Raw genomic sequence first — 20,473 nt, 5'->3', positions numbered from 1 at the left:
CAGCTATAGGGAGCAGAAAGATAGTGAGTTGTTCCTAAATGAAGGGTTATCAGCTATAGGGAGCAGAAAGATAGTGAGTTGTTCCTAAATGAAGGGTTATCAGCTATAGGGAGCAGAAAGATAGTGAGTTGTTCCTAAATGAAGGGTTATCAGCTATAGGGAGCAGAAAGATAGTGAGTTGTTCCTAATGAAGGGTTATCAGCTATAGGGAGCAGAAAGATAGTGAGTTGTTCCTAAATGAAGGGTTATCAGCTATAGGGAGCAGAAAGATAGTGAGTTGTTCCTAATGAAGGGTTATCAGCTATAGGGAGCAGAAAGATAGTGAGTTGTTCCTAATGAAGGGTTATCAGCTATAGGGAGCAGAAAGATAGTGAGTTGTTCCTAATGAAGGGTTATCAGCTATAGGGAGCAGAAAGATAGTGAGTTGTTCCTAATGAAGGGTTATCAGCTATAGGAGCAGAAAGATAGTGAGTTGTTCCTAATGAAGGGTTATCAGCTATAGGGAGCAGAAAGATAGTGAGTTGTTCCTAATGAAGGGTTATCAGCTATAGGAGCAGAAAGATAGTGAGTTGTTCCTAAATGAAGGGTTATCAGCTATAGGGAGCAGAAAGATAGTGAGTTGTTCCTAATGAAGGGTTATCAGCTATAGGGAGCAGAAAGATAGTGAGTTGTTCCTAAATGAAGGGTTATCAGCTATAGGGAGCAGAAAGATAGTGAGTTGTTCCTAATGAAGGGTTATCAGCTATAGGGAGCAGAAAGATAGTGAGTTGTTCCTAAATGAAGGGTTATCAGCTATAGGGAGCAGAAAGATAGTGAGTTGTTCCTAAATGAAGGGTTATCAGCTATAGGGAGCAGAAAGATAGTGAGTTGTTCCTAAATGAAGGGTTATCAGCTATAGGGAGCAGAAAGATAGTGAGTTGTTCCTAAATGAAGGGTTATCAGCTATAGGAGCAGAAAGATAGTGAGTTGTTCCTAAATGAAGGGTTGTCAGCTATAGGGAGCAGAAAGATAGTGAGTTGTTCCTAAATGAAGGGTTATCAGCTATAGGGAGCAGAAAGATAGTGAGTTGTTCCTAAATGAAGGGTTATCAGCTATAGGGAGCAGAAAGATAGTGAGTTGTTCCTAAATGAAGGGTTATCAGCTATAGGGAGCAGAAAGATAGTGAGTTGTTCCTAATGAAGGGTTATCAGCTATAGGGAGCAGAAAGATAGTGAGTTGTTCCTAAATGAAGGGTTATCAGCTATAGGGAGCAGAAAGATAGTGAGTTGTTCCTAAATGAAGGGTTATCAGCTATAGGGAGCAGAAAGATAGTGAGTTGTTCCTAATGAAGGGTTATCAGCTATAGGGAGCAGAAAGATAGTGAGTTGTTCCTAATGAAGGGTTATCAGCTATAGGGAGCAGAAAGATAGTGAGTTGTTCCTAATGAAGGGTTATCAGCTATAGGGAGCAGAAAGATAGTGAGTTGTTCCTAAATGAAGGGTCATCAGCTATAGGGAGCAGAAAGATAGTGAGTTGTTCCTAAATGAAGGGTTATCAGCTATAGGGAGCAGAAAGATAGTGAGTTGTTCCTAAATGAAGGGTTATCAGCTATAGGAGCAGAAAGATAGTGAGTTGTTCCTAAATGAAGGGTTATCAGCTATAGGGAGCAGAAAGATAGTGAGTTGTTCCTAAATGAAGGGTTGTCAGCTATAGGGAGCAGAAAGATAGTGAGTTGTTCCTAAATGAAGGGTTATCAGCTATAGGGAGCAGAAAGATAGTGAGTTGTTCCTAAATGAAGGGTTATCAGCTATAGGGAGCAGAAAGATAGTGAGTTGTTCCTAATGAAGGGTTATCAGCTATAGGGAGCAGAAAGATAGTGAGTTGTTCCTAATGAAGGGTTATCAGCTATAGGGAGCAGAAAGATAGTGAGTTGTTCCTAAATGAAGGGTTATCAGCTATAGGGAGCAGAAAGATAGTGAGTTGTTCCTAAATGAAGGGTCATCAGCTATAGGGAGCAGAAAGATAGTGAGTTGTTCCTAATGAAGGGTTATCAGCTATAGGGAGCAGAAAGATAGTGAGTTGTTCCTAATGAAGGGTTATCAGCTATAGGAGCAGAAAGATAGTGAGTTGTTCCTAAATGAAGGGTTATCAGCTATAGGGAGCAGAAAGATAGTGAGTTGTTCCTAATGAAGGGTTATCAGCTATAGGGAGCAGAAAGATAGTGAGTTGTTCCTAAATGAAGGGTTATCAGCTATAGGGAGCAGAAAGATAGTGAGTTGTTCCTAATGAAGGGTTATCAGCTATAGGAGCAGAAAGATAGTGAGTTGTTCCTAAATGAAGGGTTATCAGCTATAGGGAGCAGAAAGATAGTGAGTTGTTCCTAATGAAGGGTTATCAGCTATAGGGAGCAGAAAGATAGTGAGTTGTTCCTAAATGAAGGGTTGTCAGCTATAGGGAGCAGAAAGATAGTGAGTTGTTCCTAAATGAAGGGTTGTCAGCTATAGGGAGCAGAAAGATAGTGAGTTGTTCCTAAATGAAGGGTTATCAGCTATAGGGAGCAGAAAGATAGTGAGTTGTTCCTAAATGAAGGGTTATCAGCTATAGGGAGCAGAAAGATAGTGAGTTGTTCCTAATGAAGGGTTATCAGCTATAGGGAGCAGAAAGATAGTGAGTTGTTCCTAATGAAGGGTTATCAGCTATAGGGAGCAGAAAGATAGTGAGTTGTTCTAAATGAAGGGTTATCAGCTATAGGAGCAGAAAGATAGTGAGTTGTTCCTAAATGAAGGGTTATCAGCTATAGGAGCAGAAAGATAGTGAGTTGTTCCTAATGAAGGGTTATCAGCTATAGGGAGCAGAAAGATAGTGAGTTGTTCCTAAATGAAGGGTTATCAGCTATAGGGAGCAGAAAGATAGTGAGTTGTTCCTAAATGAAGGGTTATCAGCTATAGGAGCAGAAAGATAGTGAGTTGTTCCTAATGAAGGGTTATCAGCTATAGGGAGCAGAAAGATAGTGAGTTGTTCCTAAATGAAGGGTTATCAGCTATAGGAGCAGAAAGATAGTGAGTTGTTCCTAATGAAGGGTTATCAGCTATAGGGAGCAGAAAGATAGTGAGTTGTTCCTAAATGAAGGGTTATCAGCTATAGGGAGCAGAAAGATAGTGAGTTGTTCCTAAATGAAGGGTTATCAGCTATAGGGAGCAGAAAGATAGTGAGTTGTTCCTAAATGAAGGGTTATCAGCTATAGGAGCAGAAAGATAGTGAGTTGTTCCTAATGAAGGGTTATCAGCTATAGGGAGCAGAAAGATAGTGAGTTGTTCCTAAATGAAGGGTTATCAGCTATAGGAGCAGAAAGATAGTGAGTTGTTCCTAAATGAAGGGTTATCAGCTATAGGAGCAGAAAGATAGTGAGTTGTTCCTAATGAAGGGTTATCAGCTATAGGGAGCAGAAAGATAGTGAGTTGTTCCTAAATGAAGGGTTATCAGCTATAGGGAGCAGAAAGATAGTGAGTTGTTCCTAAATGAAGGGTTATCAGCTATAGGGAGCAGAAAGATAGTGAGTTGTTCCTAAATGAAGGGTTATCAGCTATAGGGAGCAGAAAGATAGTGAGTTGTTCCTAAATGAAGGGTTATCAGCTATAGGAGCAGAAAGATAGTGAGTTGTTCCTAATGAAGGGTTATCAGCTATAGGGAGCAGAAAGATAGTGAGTTGTTCCTAAATGAAGGGTTATCAGCTATAGGGAGCAGAAAGATAGTGAGTTGTTCCTAAATGAAGGGTTATCAGCTATAGGGAGCAGAAAGATAGTGAGTTGTTCCTAAATGAAGGGTTATCAGCTATAGGGAGCAGAAAGATAGTGAGTTGTTCCTAAATGAAGGGTTATCAGCTATAGGGAGCAGAAAGATAGTGAGTTGTTCCTAATGAAGGGTTATCAGCTATAGGGAGCAGAAAGATAGTGAGTTGTTCCTAAATGAAGGGTTATCAGCTATAGGGAGCAGAAAGATAGTGAGTTGTTCCTAAATGAAGGGTTATCAGCTATAGGGAGCAGAAAGATAGTGAGTTGTTCCTAAATGAAGGGTTATCAGCTATAGGGAGCAGAAAGATAGTGAGTTGTTCCTAAATGAAGGGTTATCAGCCATAGGGAGCAGAAAGATAGTGAGTTGTTCCTAAATGAAGGGTTATCAGCTATAGGGAGCAGAAAGATAGTGAGTTGTTCCTAATGAAGGGTTATCAGCCATAGGGAGCAGAAAGATAGTGAGTTGTTCCTAATGAAGGGTTATCAGCTATAGGGAGCAGAAAGATAGTGAGTTGTTCCTAAATGAAGGGTTATCAGCTATAGGGAGCAGAAAGATAGTGAGTTGTTCCTAAATGAAGGGTTATCAGCTATAGGGAGCAGAAAGATAGTGAGTTGTTCCTAAATGAAGGGTTATCAGCTATAGGGAGCAGAAAGATAGTGAGTTGTTCCTAAATGAAGGGTTATCAGCCATAGGGAGCAGAAAGATAGTGAGTTGTTCCTAATGAAGGGTTATCAGCTATAGGGAGCAGAAAGATAGTGAGTTGTTCCTAAATGAAGGGTTATCAGCTATAGGGAGCAGAAAGATAGTGAGTTGTTCCTAAATGAAGGGTTATCAGCTATAGGGAGCAGAAAGATAGTGAGTTGTTCCTAATGAAGGGTTATCAGCTATAGGGAGCAGAAAGATAGTGAGTTGTTCCTAATGAAGGGTTATCAGCTATAGGGAGCAGAAAGATAGTGAGTTGTTCCTAAATGAAGGGTTATCAGCTATAGGGAGCAGAAAGATAGTGAGTTGTTCCTAAATGAAGGGTCATCAGCTATAGGGAGCAGAAAGATAGTGAGTTGTTCCTAATGAAGGGTTATCAGCTATAGGGAGCAGAAAGATAGTGAGTTGTTCCTAATGAAGGGTTATCAGCTATAGGAGCAGAAAGATAGTGAGTTGTTCCTAAATGAAGGGTTATCAGCTATAGGGAGCAGAAAGATAGTGAGTTGTTCCTAATGAAGGGTTATCAGCTATAGGGAGCAGAAAGATAGTGAGTTGTTCCTAAATGAAGGGTTATCAGCTATAGGGAGCAGAAAGATAGTGAGTTGTTCCTAATGAAGGGTTATCAGCTATAGGAGCAGAAAGATAGTGAGTTGTTCCTAAATGAAGGGTTATCAGCTATAGGGAGCAGAAAGATAGTGAGTTGTTCCTAATGAAGGGTTATCAGCTATAGGGAGCAGAAAGATAGTGAGTTGTTCCTAAATGAAGGGTTGTCAGCTATAGGGAGCAGAAAGATAGTGAGTTGTTCCTAAATGAAGGGTTGTCAGCTATAGGGAGCAGAAAGATAGTGAGTTGTTCCTAAATGAAGGGTTATCAGCTATAGGGAGCAGAAAGATAGTGAGTTGTTCCTAAATGAAGGGTTATCAGCTATAGGGAGCAGAAAGATAGTGAGTTGTTCCTAATGAAGGGTTATCAGCTATAGGGAGCAGAAAGATAGTGAGTTGTTCCTAATGAAGGGTTATCAGCTATAGGGAGCAGAAAGATAGTGAGTTGTTCTAAATGAAGGGTTATCAGCTATAGGAGCAGAAAGATAGTGAGTTGTTCCTAAATGAAGGGTTATCAGCTATAGGAGCAGAAAGATAGTGAGTTGTTCCTAATGAAGGGTTATCAGCTATAGGGAGCAGAAAGATAGTGAGTTGTTCCTAAATGAAGGGTTATCAGCTATAGGGAGCAGAAAGATAGTGAGTTGTTCCTAAATGAAGGGTTATCAGCTATAGGAGCAGAAAGATAGTGAGTTGTTCCTAATGAAGGGTTATCAGCTATAGGGAGCAGAAAGATAGTGAGTTGTTCCTAAATGAAGGGTTATCAGCTATAGGAGCAGAAAGATAGTGAGTTGTTCCTAATGAAGGGTTATCAGCTATAGGGAGCAGAAAGATAGTGAGTTGTTCCTAAATGAAGGGTTATCAGCTATAGGGAGCAGAAAGATAGTGAGTTGTTCCTAAATGAAGGGTTATCAGCTATAGGGAGCAGAAAGATAGTGAGTTGTTCCTAAATGAAGGGTTATCAGCTATAGGAGCAGAAAGATAGTGAGTTGTTCCTAATGAAGGGTTATCAGCTATAGGGAGCAGAAAGATAGTGAGTTGTTCCTAAATGAAGGGTTATCAGCTATAGGAGCAGAAAGATAGTGAGTTGTTCCTAAATGAAGGGTTATCAGCTATAGGAGCAGAAAGATAGTGAGTTGTTCCTAATGAAGGGTTATCAGCTATAGGGAGCAGAAAGATAGTGAGTTGTTCCTAAATGAAGGGTTATCAGCTATAGGGAGCAGAAAGATAGTGAGTTGTTCCTAAATGAAGGGTTATCAGCTATAGGGAGCAGAAAGATAGTGAGTTGTTCCTAAATGAAGGGTTATCAGCTATAGGGAGCAGAAAGATAGTGAGTTGTTCCTAAATGAAGGGTTATCAGCTATAGGAGCAGAAAGATAGTGAGTTGTTCCTAATGAAGGGTTATCAGCTATAGGGAGCAGAAAGATAGTGAGTTGTTCCTAAATGAAGGGTTATCAGCTATAGGGAGCAGAAAGATAGTGAGTTGTTCCTAAATGAAGGGTTATCAGCTATAGGGAGCAGAAAGATAGTGAGTTGTTCCTAAATGAAGGGTTATCAGCTATAGGGAGCAGAAAGATAGTGAGTTGTTCCTAAATGAAGGGTTATCAGCTATAGGGAGCAGAAAGATAGTGAGTTGTTCCTAATGAAGGGTTATCAGCTATAGGGAGCAGAAAGATAGTGAGTTGTTCCTAAATGAAGGGTTATCAGCTATAGGGAGCAGAAAGATAGTGAGTTGTTCCTAAATGAAGGGTTATCAGCTATAGGGAGCAGAAAGATAGTGAGTTGTTCCTAAATGAAGGGTTATCAGCTATAGGGAGCAGAAAGATAGTGAGTTGTTCCTAAATGAAGGGTTATCAGCCATAGGGAGCAGAAAGATAGTGAGTTGTTCCTAAATGAAGGGTTATCAGCTATAGGGAGCAGAAAGATAGTGAGTTGTTCCTAATGAAGGGTTATCAGCCATAGGGAGCAGAAAGATAGTGAGTTGTTCCTAATGAAGGGTTATCAGCTATAGGGAGCAGAAAGATAGTGAGTTGTTCCTAAATGAAGGGTTATCAGCTATAGGGAGCAGAAAGATAGTGAGTTGTTCCTAAATGAAGGGTTATCAGCTATAGGGAGCAGAAAGATAGTGAGTTGTTCCTAAATGAAGGGTTATCAGCTATAGGGAGCAGAAAGATAGTGAGTTGTTCCTAAATGAAGGGTTATCAGCCATAGGGAGCAGAAAGATAGTGAGTTGTTCCTAATGAAGGGTTATCAGCTATAGGGAGCAGAAAGATAGTGAGTTGTTCCTAAATGAAGGGTTATCAGCTATAGGGAGCAGAAAGATAGTGAGTTGTTCCTAAATGAAGGGTTATCAGCTATAGGGAGCAGAAAGATAGTGAGTTGTTCCTAAATGAAGGGTTATCAGCTATAGGGAGCAGAAAGATAGTGAGTTGTTCCTAAATGAAGGGTTATCAGCTATAGGGAGCAGAAAGATAGTGAGTTGTTCCTAAATGAAGGGTTATCAGCTATAGGGAGCAGAAAGATAGTGAGTTGTTCCTAAATGAAGGGTTATCAGCTATAAGGAGCAGAAAGATAGTGAGTTGTTCCTAAATGAAGGGTTATCAGCTATAGGGAGCAGAAAGATAGTGAGTTGTTCCTAAATGAAGGGTTATCAGCTATAGGGAGCAGAAAGATAGTGAGTTGTTCCTAAATGAAGGGTTATCAGCCATAGGGAGCAGAAAGATAGTGAGTTGTTCCTAAATGAAGGGTTATCAGCTATAGGGAGCAGAAAGATAGTGAGTTGTTCCTAAATGAAGGGTTATCAGCTATAGGGAGCAGAAAGATAGTGAGTTGTTCCTAAAATATGTTTTGATTTGTTTCCAGATTCTTATCTGCTATTTTTCAATAGCTAAATTATAACACCAAAAAAGGTTCACACCCAGAATGGGTTAAAAAAAAAACATTTATCTTCTGGCAGACTGAACCATTCATGGGGGGGGGCTCGGACTGAACCATTCATGGGGGGGGGACTCGGACTGAACCATTCTTACCGTCATGGGGGGGAACTCCCCCCCCTCCTCCAGGTGATAGTAGGTGATGGATCCTTCCAGCTCCTGTGACTCCGCCTCCCCTGGGTGGTTGCCGGGGAAACCGAACTGACAGTCCTTGTTGATGGCGGTGACCTGCCGACGGGTTCGACTGACACACACACACACACACACACACACACACACACACACACACACACACACACACACACACACACACACACACACACACACACACACACACACACACACACACACACACACACACACACACACACACACACACACACACACACACACACACACACACACACACACGTTGAGCCTTTGCATACGCCTGTAAGGTCATCGAGGCTAGGGGAGGGGCTGTAGTCTGTAGTTCTGACTGCAATGGGAAGTTGTACTCACCGGGACCGGGATGGTAATAACGTACTCACCGGGAACAGGATGTAACCATGGTAATAACATACTCACCGGGACCAGGATGGTAACCATGGTAATAACGTACTCACCGGGACCAGGATGGTAACCATGGTAATAACGTACTCACCGGGAACAGGATGGTAACCATGGTAATAACGTACTCACCGGGAACGGGATGGTAACCATGGTAATAACGTACTCACCGGGACCGGGATGGTAACCATGGTAATAACGTACTCACCGGGACCGGGATGGTAACCATGGTAATAACGTACTCACCGGGAACAGGATGTAACCATGGTAATAACATACTCACCGGGACCAGGATGGTAACCATGGTAATAACGTACTCACCGGGAACAGGATGTAACCATGGTAATAACATACTCACCGGGACCGGGATGGTAACCATGGTAATAACGTACTCACCGGGACCGGGATGGTAACCATGGTAATAACGTACTCACCGGGAACAGGATGTAACCATGGTAATAACATACTCACCGGGACCGGGATGGTAACCATGGTAATAACATACTCACCGGGACCGGGATGGTAACCATGGTAATAACGTACTCACCGGGACCGGGATGGTAACCATGGTAATAACATACTCACCGGGACCGGAAGGAGTAGTTGTCGTGGTAACCATGGTAATAACGTCTCCCAGGGTGGTAATAGGCCAGCTGTGGACCAATCAGGTGGCGGTTCATGAACCGGACCGAGCTTCTGATTGGATGGTTGGAGAAACACACACACACACACACACACACACACACACACACACACACACACACACACACACACACACACACACACACACACACACACAGCTGAACAAAGAGCATAGCAGTGGGTTTGGTTTTCTGGTTCCACTGAAAAATCGGCCATTCATTTTCCTCGTAGAGATTTATTTATGTTTATGAAAATAAAAATGTAATTAACTCATTCTGGGCGGGAACCCCTTTGTGTTTTGAGCATTATAGCCTAGTAGCCAAAAGGTGAACCCGGACATGTTGAGTTCACAGCCCCCTGTAGGCCTACTGGGGCAGTACACCCACGTTATGTTATAAATGTTGAGTACTGTCACAGCCCCCTGTAGGCCTACTGGGGCAGTACACCCACGTTATGTTATAAATGTTGAGTACTGTCACAGCCCCCTGTTGGCCTACTGGGGCAGTACACCCACGTTATGTTATAAATGTTGAGTACTGTCACAGCCCCCTGTTGGCCTACTGGGGCAGTACACCCACGTTATGTTATAAATGTTGAGTACTGTCACAGCCCCCTGTTGGCCTACTGGGGCAGTACACCCACGTTATGTTATAAATGTTGAGTACTGTCACAGCCCCCTGTTGGCCTACTGGGGCAGTACACCCACGTTATGTTATAAATGTTGAGTATGGATCCCCAGCATGTAGAAACTGGACATGTTGAGTACACCCACGTTATGTTATAAATGTTGAGTATGGATCCCCAGCATGTAGAAACTGGACATGTTGAGTACACCCACGTTATGTTATAAATGTTGAGTATGGATCCCCAGCATGTAGAAACTGAACCCGGACATGTTGAGTACACCCACGTTATGTTATAAATGTTGAGTATGGATCCCCAGCATGTAGAAACTGAACCCGGACATGTTGAGTACACCCACGTTATGTTATAAATGTTGAGTATGGATCCCCAGCATGTAGAAACTGCCGGATGCTAACTTGCATATGTTGAGCAATTTTCATAATTGGCATAATATGCGACCATACCAATTACAACCTATAGAAGGCAAAATATTAAAAATTCAAAAATGCTTTATCTAGCATGTGACATGTCAAACTAGGAGGTTTTCATGATGCTGAATCCATTCCAAGCATTAGTTTAGCAAAAAAACACTCATTGGGCTTAAAACGGCTATGCCCACTTGCCCAAATGTGCTGACATAATTTTGCAAAACTAATGCTTGGAATGGATTCAGCATCATGAAAACCTCCTAGTTTGACACATCACATGCTACATAAAGCATGATGAAATTTTGAATATTTTGCCTTCTATCTACAAGCTAATAGCGCGGCACCGAGTGGCGCGCTACGAGCTTGTAGATCTGCTATTTTTGAAATATCGTGAAAATGTGGCGCACATCTTTGAAAATATATTCTTTCAGAGCGAACTTTTTTAACTCAAATCTTTGCTTCTGGGGGGGGGGGGGGGGGGGGGTTCAGATGGGGGTCGGCGGCCAATTACAGATACGTTTTGGGGGTCCTTTTGGGGGGTCCTTTTGGGGACATGAAATAGTTTGAGCACCACTGATATAGAAACATGAGGATTATCTGAAAACTGTCATGATTTAGAAGACATTTGTAGAACTCAGAAAAGCACGTTGACCAACCTGGGCGCTCCGTAGCGGGGGGGCCGGGCCTGCGGGTGGGGGTGGGGGGGTCCCGGGTGGTGGTGGTGATGGTGGTGGTGGTGGGGGGGAGCGTAGGGGTCGTAGGTCATGACCCCTCCCCCCGGAGACAGAGGGGGGCCGCGCCCCCCCCCGGGCTGGAAGCGGGGGGGCACTGGGTGGGTCTGCGAGGGGGAGGAGGGGCGGTACGGCCCCCCTCCCCCCCCCCGACGAGATGAGCACCAGCTCCCCCCCGCCCTTCCCCCCCCGCGACTTCCTGAAGTAGCGGTGGCGCTGGCGCTGCCCGCGCCCCTCCCCCTCTGGAGGGCAAAGGTCAGACAGAGGGCAAAGGTCAGACAGAGGGCAAAGGTCAGACAGAGGGCAAAGGTCAGACAGAGGGCAAAGGTCATTCATGCCTTTAAATGAGTTATTAATGTAATATGCATTTGAATGCAGTGTTGATTTTGTTGACTAAAACTATGACGAAAAATGTTTGTGGACTAAAACTAAGCTATGATGACTAAAAGTAAGACTGAATATATTGACAATTTTGTCAACAGATAAAAACTAGACTAAAATGTTAGGAAGGGACTAGTGGACAAGAGATCCAGTATGAGTCATTTTACACTTGGTTGCATGCTGAAAATCATCATTTAATTTAGCTGCATGGGGACCACTTGGAACCCCCTCAAGGACCCCCATGTGGTCCCCGGACCACCTGGAACCCCCTCAAGGACCGCCGGTGGTCCCCGGACCACATGGGGACCACCTGGAACCCCCTCAAGGACCCCCGGGGGTCCCCGGACCACATGGGGACCACCTGGAACCCCCTCAAGGACCCCCGGGGGTCACCGGACCACATGGGGACCACCTGGAACCCCCTCAAGGACCCCCGGGGGTCCCCGGACCACATGGGGACCACCTGGAACCCCCTCAAGGACCCCCGGGGGTCACCGGACCACATGGAGACCAACTGGAACCCCCTCAAGGACCCCCGGGGGTCCCCAGACCACTGCCCTAGGCGTCAGAGGTCAAACTTACCCAGCTCTCCTTTGCGAGTGGGCGTGGTCACGTTCCAGGCTGGAACCGGATTCACTGGTTTGAGATGAGCCAATGGGACGAGGTGTCTGGATGGTAGAGAGACATAGACACACAGTGAGAGAGAGAGATGGTAGAGAGACATAGACACACAGTGAGAGAGAGAGATGGTAGATAGACACACAGTGAGAGAGAGAGATGGTAGAGAGACACAGACACAGTGAGAGAGAGAGATGGTAGAGAGACATAGACACACAGTGAGAGAGAGAGATGGTAGAGACATAGACACACAGTGAGAGAGAGAGATGGTAGAGAGACATAGACACACAGTGAGAGAGAGATGGTAGAGAGACATAGACACACAGTGAGAGAGATGGTAGAGAGACATAGACACACAGTGAGAGAGATGGTAGAGAGACATAGACACACAGTGAGAGAGAGATGGTAGAGATACATAGACACACAGTGAGAGAGAGAGATGGTAGAGAGACATAGACACAGTGAGAGAGAGAGATGGTAGAGAGACAGACACACAGTGAGAGAGAGAGATGGTAGAGAGACACAGACACACAGTGAGAGAGAGAGATGGTAGAGAGACACAGACACACAGTGAGAGAGATGGTAGAGAGACACAGACACACAGTGAGAGAGAGAGATGGTAGAGAGACATAGACACAGTGAGAGATGGTAGAGAGACACAGACACAGTGAGAGAGATGGTAGAGAGACATAGACACACAGTGAGAGAGAGAGAGAGATGGTAGAGAGACATAGACACACAGTGAGAGAGAGAGATGGTAGAGAGACACAGACACAGTGAGAGAGAGAGATGGTAGAGAGACATAGACACACAGTGAGAGAGAGATGGTAGAGAGACACAGACACAGTGAGAGAGAGATGGTAGAGAGACATAGACACACAGTGAGAGAGAGATGGTAGAGAGACATAGGCTGCGTTCGAATTGCTAGGGTTGTTCCCTACTCCCTACTCCCCATACGGGGACCCAGACTCAGTGGACTCAAATAGTGATGAATTCGGACAATACTCCCTGTATGGGGAGCACCGACTCTGACGTCAATATCGGTAGAGGGCGCTATAGGTCCGCGGGTTCATGTACTTTTTATTTGCATTGTAATCCCCATAGGGTTTTTTCAGATCGCCTCATAAAGAACTGTATGAAAAATAAACAAATCATCCCGCCGTTTCACTCATTTGGATATGAAGAATCAACTGACACCAGTCAAAACGCTGCTGCTGAAAAGATGATAAAAAGGTTATTATTTTAAAATAACATAGGCCTATGATTATTATCAATAAATTAATATTATATCCATTATCCAGCAATATGAAAACTAGTAGCCGATCTACAAGCTCTGCTCACAATACGGACGTTAACAGAAACAGCAGTCCAATAAATTGCTGCCTACATAATGAAGTTTTAATGTATTTAGCGCAATTCAATGAAATAATGTTAGATAACATATATGTTTTAATGGCAGGAATTAATTAATATTAATAAAACATATGTTCGGAATTAATGTCTCACATGCATGTACAAAATATATATTTGACTTTAGCACATAAATGACAACCTCACCAACCTTAATCCAAAAACTATTAAAAAAGTCCGCGGTTGTAAAAATAGTGTCGGCAGCAGGGCGCGAAACCGTGAACCGATGAACGATGGTTTGAAAGGCGGCGTAACAGCCCACTAGACTAACAAGAGAGCTGATATAAAAAGGTTCTGAGGCAGCATAGGAGTCAAATAGGCCAGCAGGGCAGCTGTCAGAAAGGGGTTCAGATTAGTAATACTATTGCAAATGAATTGTTTTATTATAAATAAATAAAATAAAACAATTGCAAATAAATGCACAGATCATTTGTCTCGAGATCTGTAGCTTCGAGATCCGCCAGGGAAGAAAAGAGAGGGGAAACGAAAGTTTTAAAAGTACATTTGTGTTGATTTCTTTCGCTGGTTCAACTTCTGCCTCTTCTGAGTTGGAGCGCAATAAGCGCATGCATGCAGAAGCAGCGCACGTGCGCGCAAACGCGTGCATGTGCGCTCAAGGGCGAGCTTGCGCAATGCATTATGGGGCAGATTTGCTTCGCTGTGTTTTTGTAGTGACCATCGGATGGTCCCTACAATTCCCGGTGAATTGTGGGATACTTCAGTCCACTACATTAGGGTGCAAAAATGCTCACTACATATTCGGACACTATAACAAAATGGCGGAACCCCAAAGTAGTGCACTATATGGGGCATAGGGAATGAATTCGAACGCAGCCATAGACACACAGTGAGAGAGAGATGGTAGAGACATAGACACACAGTGAGAGAGAGAGATGGTAGAGAGACATAGACACACAGTGAGAGAGAGATGGTAGAGAGACATAGACACACAGTGAGAGAGAGAGATGGTAGAGACACAGACACACAGTGAGAGAGAGAGATGGTAGAGAGACATAGACACACAGTGAGAGAGAGAGATGGTAGAGAGACATAGACACACAGTGAGAAAGAGAGATGGTAGAGAGACATACACACAGTGAGAGAGAGAGATGGTAGAGAGACATAGACACACAGTGAGAGAGAGAGATGGTAGAGAGACATAGACACACAGTGAGAGAGAGAGATGGTAGAGAGACACAGACACACAGTGAGAGAGAGAGATGGTAGAGAGACACAGACACACAGTGAGAGAGAGATGGTAGAGAGTCAGAGTGCGTGCGTGCGGTGTGTGCGCGTGCGGTGTGTGTGTGTGTGCATGCGTGCGTGCATGGTGTGCGTACTTCTCTCCCAGCTCCTCTATGAAGACGGTCACAGCAGAGGTGTGAGTTCCTACTTCCTGGATGAAGGCATTGTAGTACTTCCCTTTAGGCTCCAGACGCACCTGACACGCACGCGCGCGCGCACACACGCACACGCACACGCACACACACACACACACACACACACACACACACACACACACACACACACACACACACACACACACACACACAGTTGTTAGTCTTGTTAGTCGCGCTACAACAAGAATAAAACATGGACATTCCAAACCGTTGTTTCACCAAAAGAAACAAAATGATTATAAAAACAAGTTGTTAAAATACGACACTTTGAACCAGAGGGAGTAAAGTTGTTAAAATACGACACTTTGAACCAGAGGGAGTAAAGTTGTTAAAATACGACTTTGAACCAGAGGGAGTAAAGTTGTTGAAATACGACACTTTGAACCAGAGGGAGTAAAGTTGTTAAAATACGACACTTTGAACCAGAGGGAGTAAAGTTGTTAAAATACGACACTTTGAACCAGAGGAACCAGAAGTGGTCCAAACACTAACGGACCAGGACATGTCAAAGGAGACATGAAGCCACAGAGTGAGCCAGTGGCTTCAAGGACCCCCAAATGTACACTAATCAGCCCTGCGGACTCCCATTTGAAAAGACATCCCAGGGACCCCCATAAGAGAAGATGTTTACAGCTCTAGCAGTGATTCTCAACCCGTTTAATTTCAAGGACCCCCAGTTTGACATGCATTAGTCTACGGACCCCCATTTAATGGCATTTCTATCTCTGGGACCCCCGATTTATATTGTAAAATCAATGTTAATTAAGGTCCATATAAAGATGTCCCGTGGACAGACGTGGTCTAATGAAGAGATAGATGTGCGTGCGTGCGTGCGTGCGTGCGTGCGTGCGTGCGTGCGTGCGTGCGTGCGTGCGTGCGTGCGGTGATTACCTGGCACTTGTCTCCCAGGAAGTATTGTCTGCCTGCAAACACCATGTAGTCTGTCTTCTGCATCTCTGTAATGCAACACATTATATTAACATAATTAACATAATTAACACATTATACAAACATATATAATTATATATGTTACTGTACTCTTACTGTACTCTGTTAACCCATTTTGGGCGGGAACCCCTTTTGGTGTTTTAAACATTATGTTATAATTTAGCTATTGAAAAATAGCAGATCTACCTACAAGCTACGAGCTTGTAGGTCTGCTATTTTTCATAGCAGACCTACAGACCAGGGGGGGGGGGGGGGGGGTCCCTGGGACTACATATTTTGAGATGGGGGGGTCCGTGGCCCAATAGAGATAATTCTGGGGGTCCTCGACATGAAAAAGGTTGAGCACAACTGACATAGAAAAATGGGTTTTTCAGATTGTTTTTGGATTTAGAAGCCTTTTTTTAAATCGACATCAGTCCAAAATGGGTTAAATCAATGTAGTCGTTTAGAAATAACCACTTCAGGTTAATTAAACACCTCAGTAATATTGTAATAGAAATAATATATAATCACTTCCAAAATCACGATAATGTTCAGCTTCTCTGGAGAATTCATACGTGGTATTTATTTATTTCCCTCCTATATACAGGTTTAAACATGGAGTGCCATCCTTTTTGTATTTTTCCAGTTGTTCATGTGTCTATGAGGTGACAGCACTTCATTAAGACACCCTGGAGTCGTTTTCATGTGTCTATGAGGTGACAGCACTTCATTAAGACACCCTGGAGTCGTTTTCATGTGTCTATGAGGTGACAGCACTTCATTAAGACACCCTGGAGTCGTTTTCATGTGTCTATGAGGTGACAGCACTTCATTAAGACACCCTGGAGTCGTTTTCATGTGTCTATGAGGTGACTAGGGTTGGGATTCGTTAGGATTTTAACGGTTCCGGATCCTTCCCGGATCCCTCTTAACGGTTCCGGTTCCTAACGGTTCCCTTAACGGATCCTAATATTATTTTTTCCCCTTTTTTCTGACATAGATTATGCTTATATTATAACTAACCTAACCAAGTACATAATAAACACACATTCATTAATTCAATTATTGAAAATACACTTTACAATTATGAGGTGGCAGTGTGGCACTATTATTTAAACTTCACCACCACCACCACCAGCTAGACACCACAACAATATCATTGTTGCAATTTGTACTGTATATTGCAATTTGTACTGTATATTAAATATAGCCTACAGTACACATTGCAATAATGATATTGTTGTGGTGACAAATGTTGTCTTTAATGTTCAGATTAATTTAATATGAAGGACCCCTTACTCTAATGGAAACAAGCCATAGTGCTTTCTTGGATTATAAAATCGTTTTAGCAGACCTTGTATTGAACTGTAGGCTACGTTCCTGTGCTTTTTTTCTGCAAACTGTTCATAAAGTAATCAATCTATGGAGGTATGCACCTAAACGCTGGGCTCTCAACAGCCACGCGATTAATTTAGAACCAAATCAAAAGCAGTTGAGTAGTTGCTTATAAGTGCAGACAAATTGATTTGGCTCTATACTATAGTTAACGTGATTCATAAAATATCAGAAAGAAAGACGTCGAGTCATTGGCGTTCTAAATTAACACCATTAACAACAGTTGTACAATACGCCGCGGCCTAATGAAAAGCTCTGTAGACGACAGTAGTTTTTATTTTCTATTACGTTACTAGCCTGGGGAAAGTGAACGAGCCTTGCATCATCCTCGTCCCCCGCCGGCTAGCTGTGGTGGAGTTGCGGGGAGAGCGGGCACGGCTTTCCGCATGGCTCACAAACGCGATCTGCCTAGATTATTCTCGTGAGTTGTGGACTCGTGTAGGCATATTGATTTTGAGATGTTTCCTCAATGTGCACGTGGTGCAAAACTGCAACTGGTACAAGTTGCAACAACCTTTGCAGCCAGGGAACTATAGCATCGCATTTATTGCACTTGCGTGCTCAGTCTCAGAGTAATTTCCCTCTCTGTTAACCACACTTTGGAGATCTCTTCAACATACTGTCCCAGTCGCTCCGCGGCGGTCGCTGAATGCACAGAATAGTGGGCGTATCCTCCCCGACCCCACTAACTCACTCATGTAGGTTGGGTGACGTCACCCCAGTAACTTGGCTCTGCTTGCATGCATGCACAGACACAGCGGAGCTAAATGACGACTGATGAGATCCGTTTGGGGAACCGTTAATAAAAAAACGATGGAACCGGCTCCGGATCCGCAATGTCGGAACCGGGTCTGAAATGGACCCGGTTCCGAATCCCAACCCTAGAGGTGACAGCACTTCATTAAGACACCCTGGAGTCGTTTTTATGTGCAATCCAAGAGGAGAATTAGCAAGAGAGGCCAACTTTGCTTACTTCCTGTATCTGCGTGAGGTGGGCGGTAACATTATTAGGAGACAGGAAGAATGTTGGAGTCTATTCATTTCCAATGGGAGAGTGAACGTGAACACAGCTTCTGAACCATTCCTTAACTCCATGGTCACTGAACTAAATACTGGACCAAATCATCACAAGGCACACAATATTTACAAGATATTCATAGTAAAATGGCTTCTTTTAGCGAGACAAACCAGGAGAAAATCTACTTTGTTAATGACATTTCTTTATCCCAGCAACAAACTCTCGCGAGATTTGAGATGAGTCCGGAAGCCTCTCTCTGTCCATCTGCAATTTCACGGACAACACATAGGGGGCTCTGACAGCGGTGGCCGAACGGATAGCGGCGCGGTCTTGATACCGGAAGGTTCCTAGTTTGAATCAGCCGTCCGACACGTTAAAATTACCACCGCTGAAGTGCCCTTGAACAAGGCATTGAACCACTACGATGAAATGTGTTCTATGAGCAGGGCCTGGCTGGAAACAAGTTCTTAAGCTTAGCCCAGATACCCTGGGTAAATATAGATTTCATTTCATTTCATTTCACCCCATATTTAAGATGATAATATGTGAATATTATAATGTGAAATGAATGGACATATTTAAAACGATTAGAAATGATCCTTATGTGCCCAAATTAGAGCTGGCATACTTGGTCTGCATATTGAGACAGGCAGATATGTAGGCACGGTTGAGGAGGATAGATTATGTAGTCTGTGTGATCTAAAGGAAATTTTTATTGTCCATTCTACAACTCTATTAGGGAGAGACTTTTTAATGAGATAGATCCAAATCATGAATTTATATGGTTGGAGGACTTCGAGAAACTAAAACAACTATTTCAAAAGTACACCTTGTCAGTTGTTTTCAATGTACTTTGTTAAATGACTTGTCAGTGTTGTTGTCTTCTTCTTCTATCGGGTTTCATGGCGGTCGGCAAACCTAAATGGTGCATTACCGCCACCTACTAGACTGAGTGTGGAAACAGTGTTGTTGTCAGGGGGGGAGGGTGGAGGTCGGGGAGAAGCAAACCACGCCTACTATATTTAGGAGACCATTTGTAGGCTTTGTGTACAATTTCGCCTCTAGTGGCTCCAATGAAGTTGGCCCATCTTCATACATAAACCATCTTTGGTGCAATGGTGTATTAACTTTGTATTTAGGGTTTCTTCCTGGAGGCTGAACCCTTGACAGTCAAACGGGCCAATGAAATAAACAGCAATATAGTGACATCACACTATCAGCCCCTCCCCTAACCCCTCCCCCTTTATCATACAACTACAGCTGTGGGTGTGGCTTCAGTTCAGGTGGATCACCACCCATCACCACCCACCAGGCAAACCAGGCATACTTAATGAACTGGTGGGCGTGTCCACATAAAAACGACATTTTAACAAATACTGTACACTTTTTGGAAAAGGTTCTTCCTCCTTATATTATAAAAATCACACCTGTGTGAACTGAGTGGTGTAAGGTCTTATATAGACTGATCAGCTGTGGTCTGACGTAATGTCTGACGTAATGAAATCACACCCGTGTGAACTGGGTGACCATAGCAACCATGCTCATTTTTTGAGCACAGACAGACAGACACGTAAACTAACAAAGCCAGTTGTAGGAGTGGTTTACACCACTCAAAAATACCTGATGATCATGTTTTAGGTTGGGGAATAAAATCGTGGCACTCCATGTTTAATGTTTGTTTTTAGTTCAATGTTTGTTTTGTCACCGTCTGTTTTACCATTACATCACCTAATCAACATGAGTTAGACTTTCATAAATTAGCGCACCTCACTTCACACAGGTGTGATTTCTAGTAATTATTTCCCTTTACCTTTGCGGGACTCGTGCCAAACGTCAAACTCCAGGTTTCGATAAAGTTCTCCATCCAAAGACTTCAGCACCTTATATGGAAGAGACAGTCTAGGAGGGGGAGGGCCTTGTTCACCCAGGGGCTGGAGAGAGAGAGAGGGAGAGAGAGAGAGAGAGAGAGAGAGGGAGAGAGAGAGAGAGAGAGAGAGAGAGAGAGAGAGAGAGAGAGAGAGATTGTTGGTTTTGAAAATGTGTTGACCTTTGGAACTTACTCGTAAGAATCTCAGGAAACCATATGGTGAAAAACAGATGTATACCACCGTATCATGTGGGGGGGGGGGGGGGATCAGAGATATAACAGATATATAAGACCACCTTATCGTGTGTATGTGTGTGTGCAGGGGGGAGGGGGGGAACAGAGTTAAAACAGATCTATAAGACCACCTTATCGTGTGGGGGGGATCGGGCCTTGTCGTCAGCACTTCCTGTTGGCCCCCCCGAGTCCCACTCCTCCCTGGAAGAGAAAAAACAACACGTTAATTCTTTCTGTGCCG

The 20,473-nt window shown here is 43.6% G+C and overlaps 1 protein-coding gene across 1 annotated transcript in view; it reads right to left on the bottom strand.

The window, feature by feature from the left end:
* The window catches only part of alg13 (ALG13 UDP-N-acetylglucosaminyltransferase subunit), a 55,729-nt gene that overhangs the window by 18,036 nt on the left and 17,220 nt on the right, over positions 1-20,473 (bottom strand). The window contains 9 exon segments of the mRNA XM_079500189.1: positions 8,102-8,249; positions 9,140-9,250; positions 10,905-11,137; positions 11,139-11,221; positions 11,943-12,028; positions 14,729-14,829; positions 15,680-15,744; positions 19,942-20,062; positions 20,364-20,433. Coding sequence (XP_079356315.1) covers positions 8,102-8,249; positions 9,140-9,250; positions 10,905-11,137; positions 11,139-11,221; positions 11,943-12,028; positions 14,729-14,829; positions 15,680-15,744; positions 19,942-20,062; positions 20,364-20,433 — 1,018 coding nt within the window.

This window comes from Electrona antarctica (assembly GCF_951216825.1).
Source record: "Electrona antarctica genome assembly, chromosome: 4".
NCBI classification, from domain to species: Eukaryota; Metazoa; Chordata; class Actinopteri; order Myctophiformes; family Myctophidae; genus Electrona; species Electrona antarctica.
The sequence above is the reverse complement of the archived record's forward strand: the minus strand, read 5'-3'. Positions and strand labels throughout refer to the sequence as shown.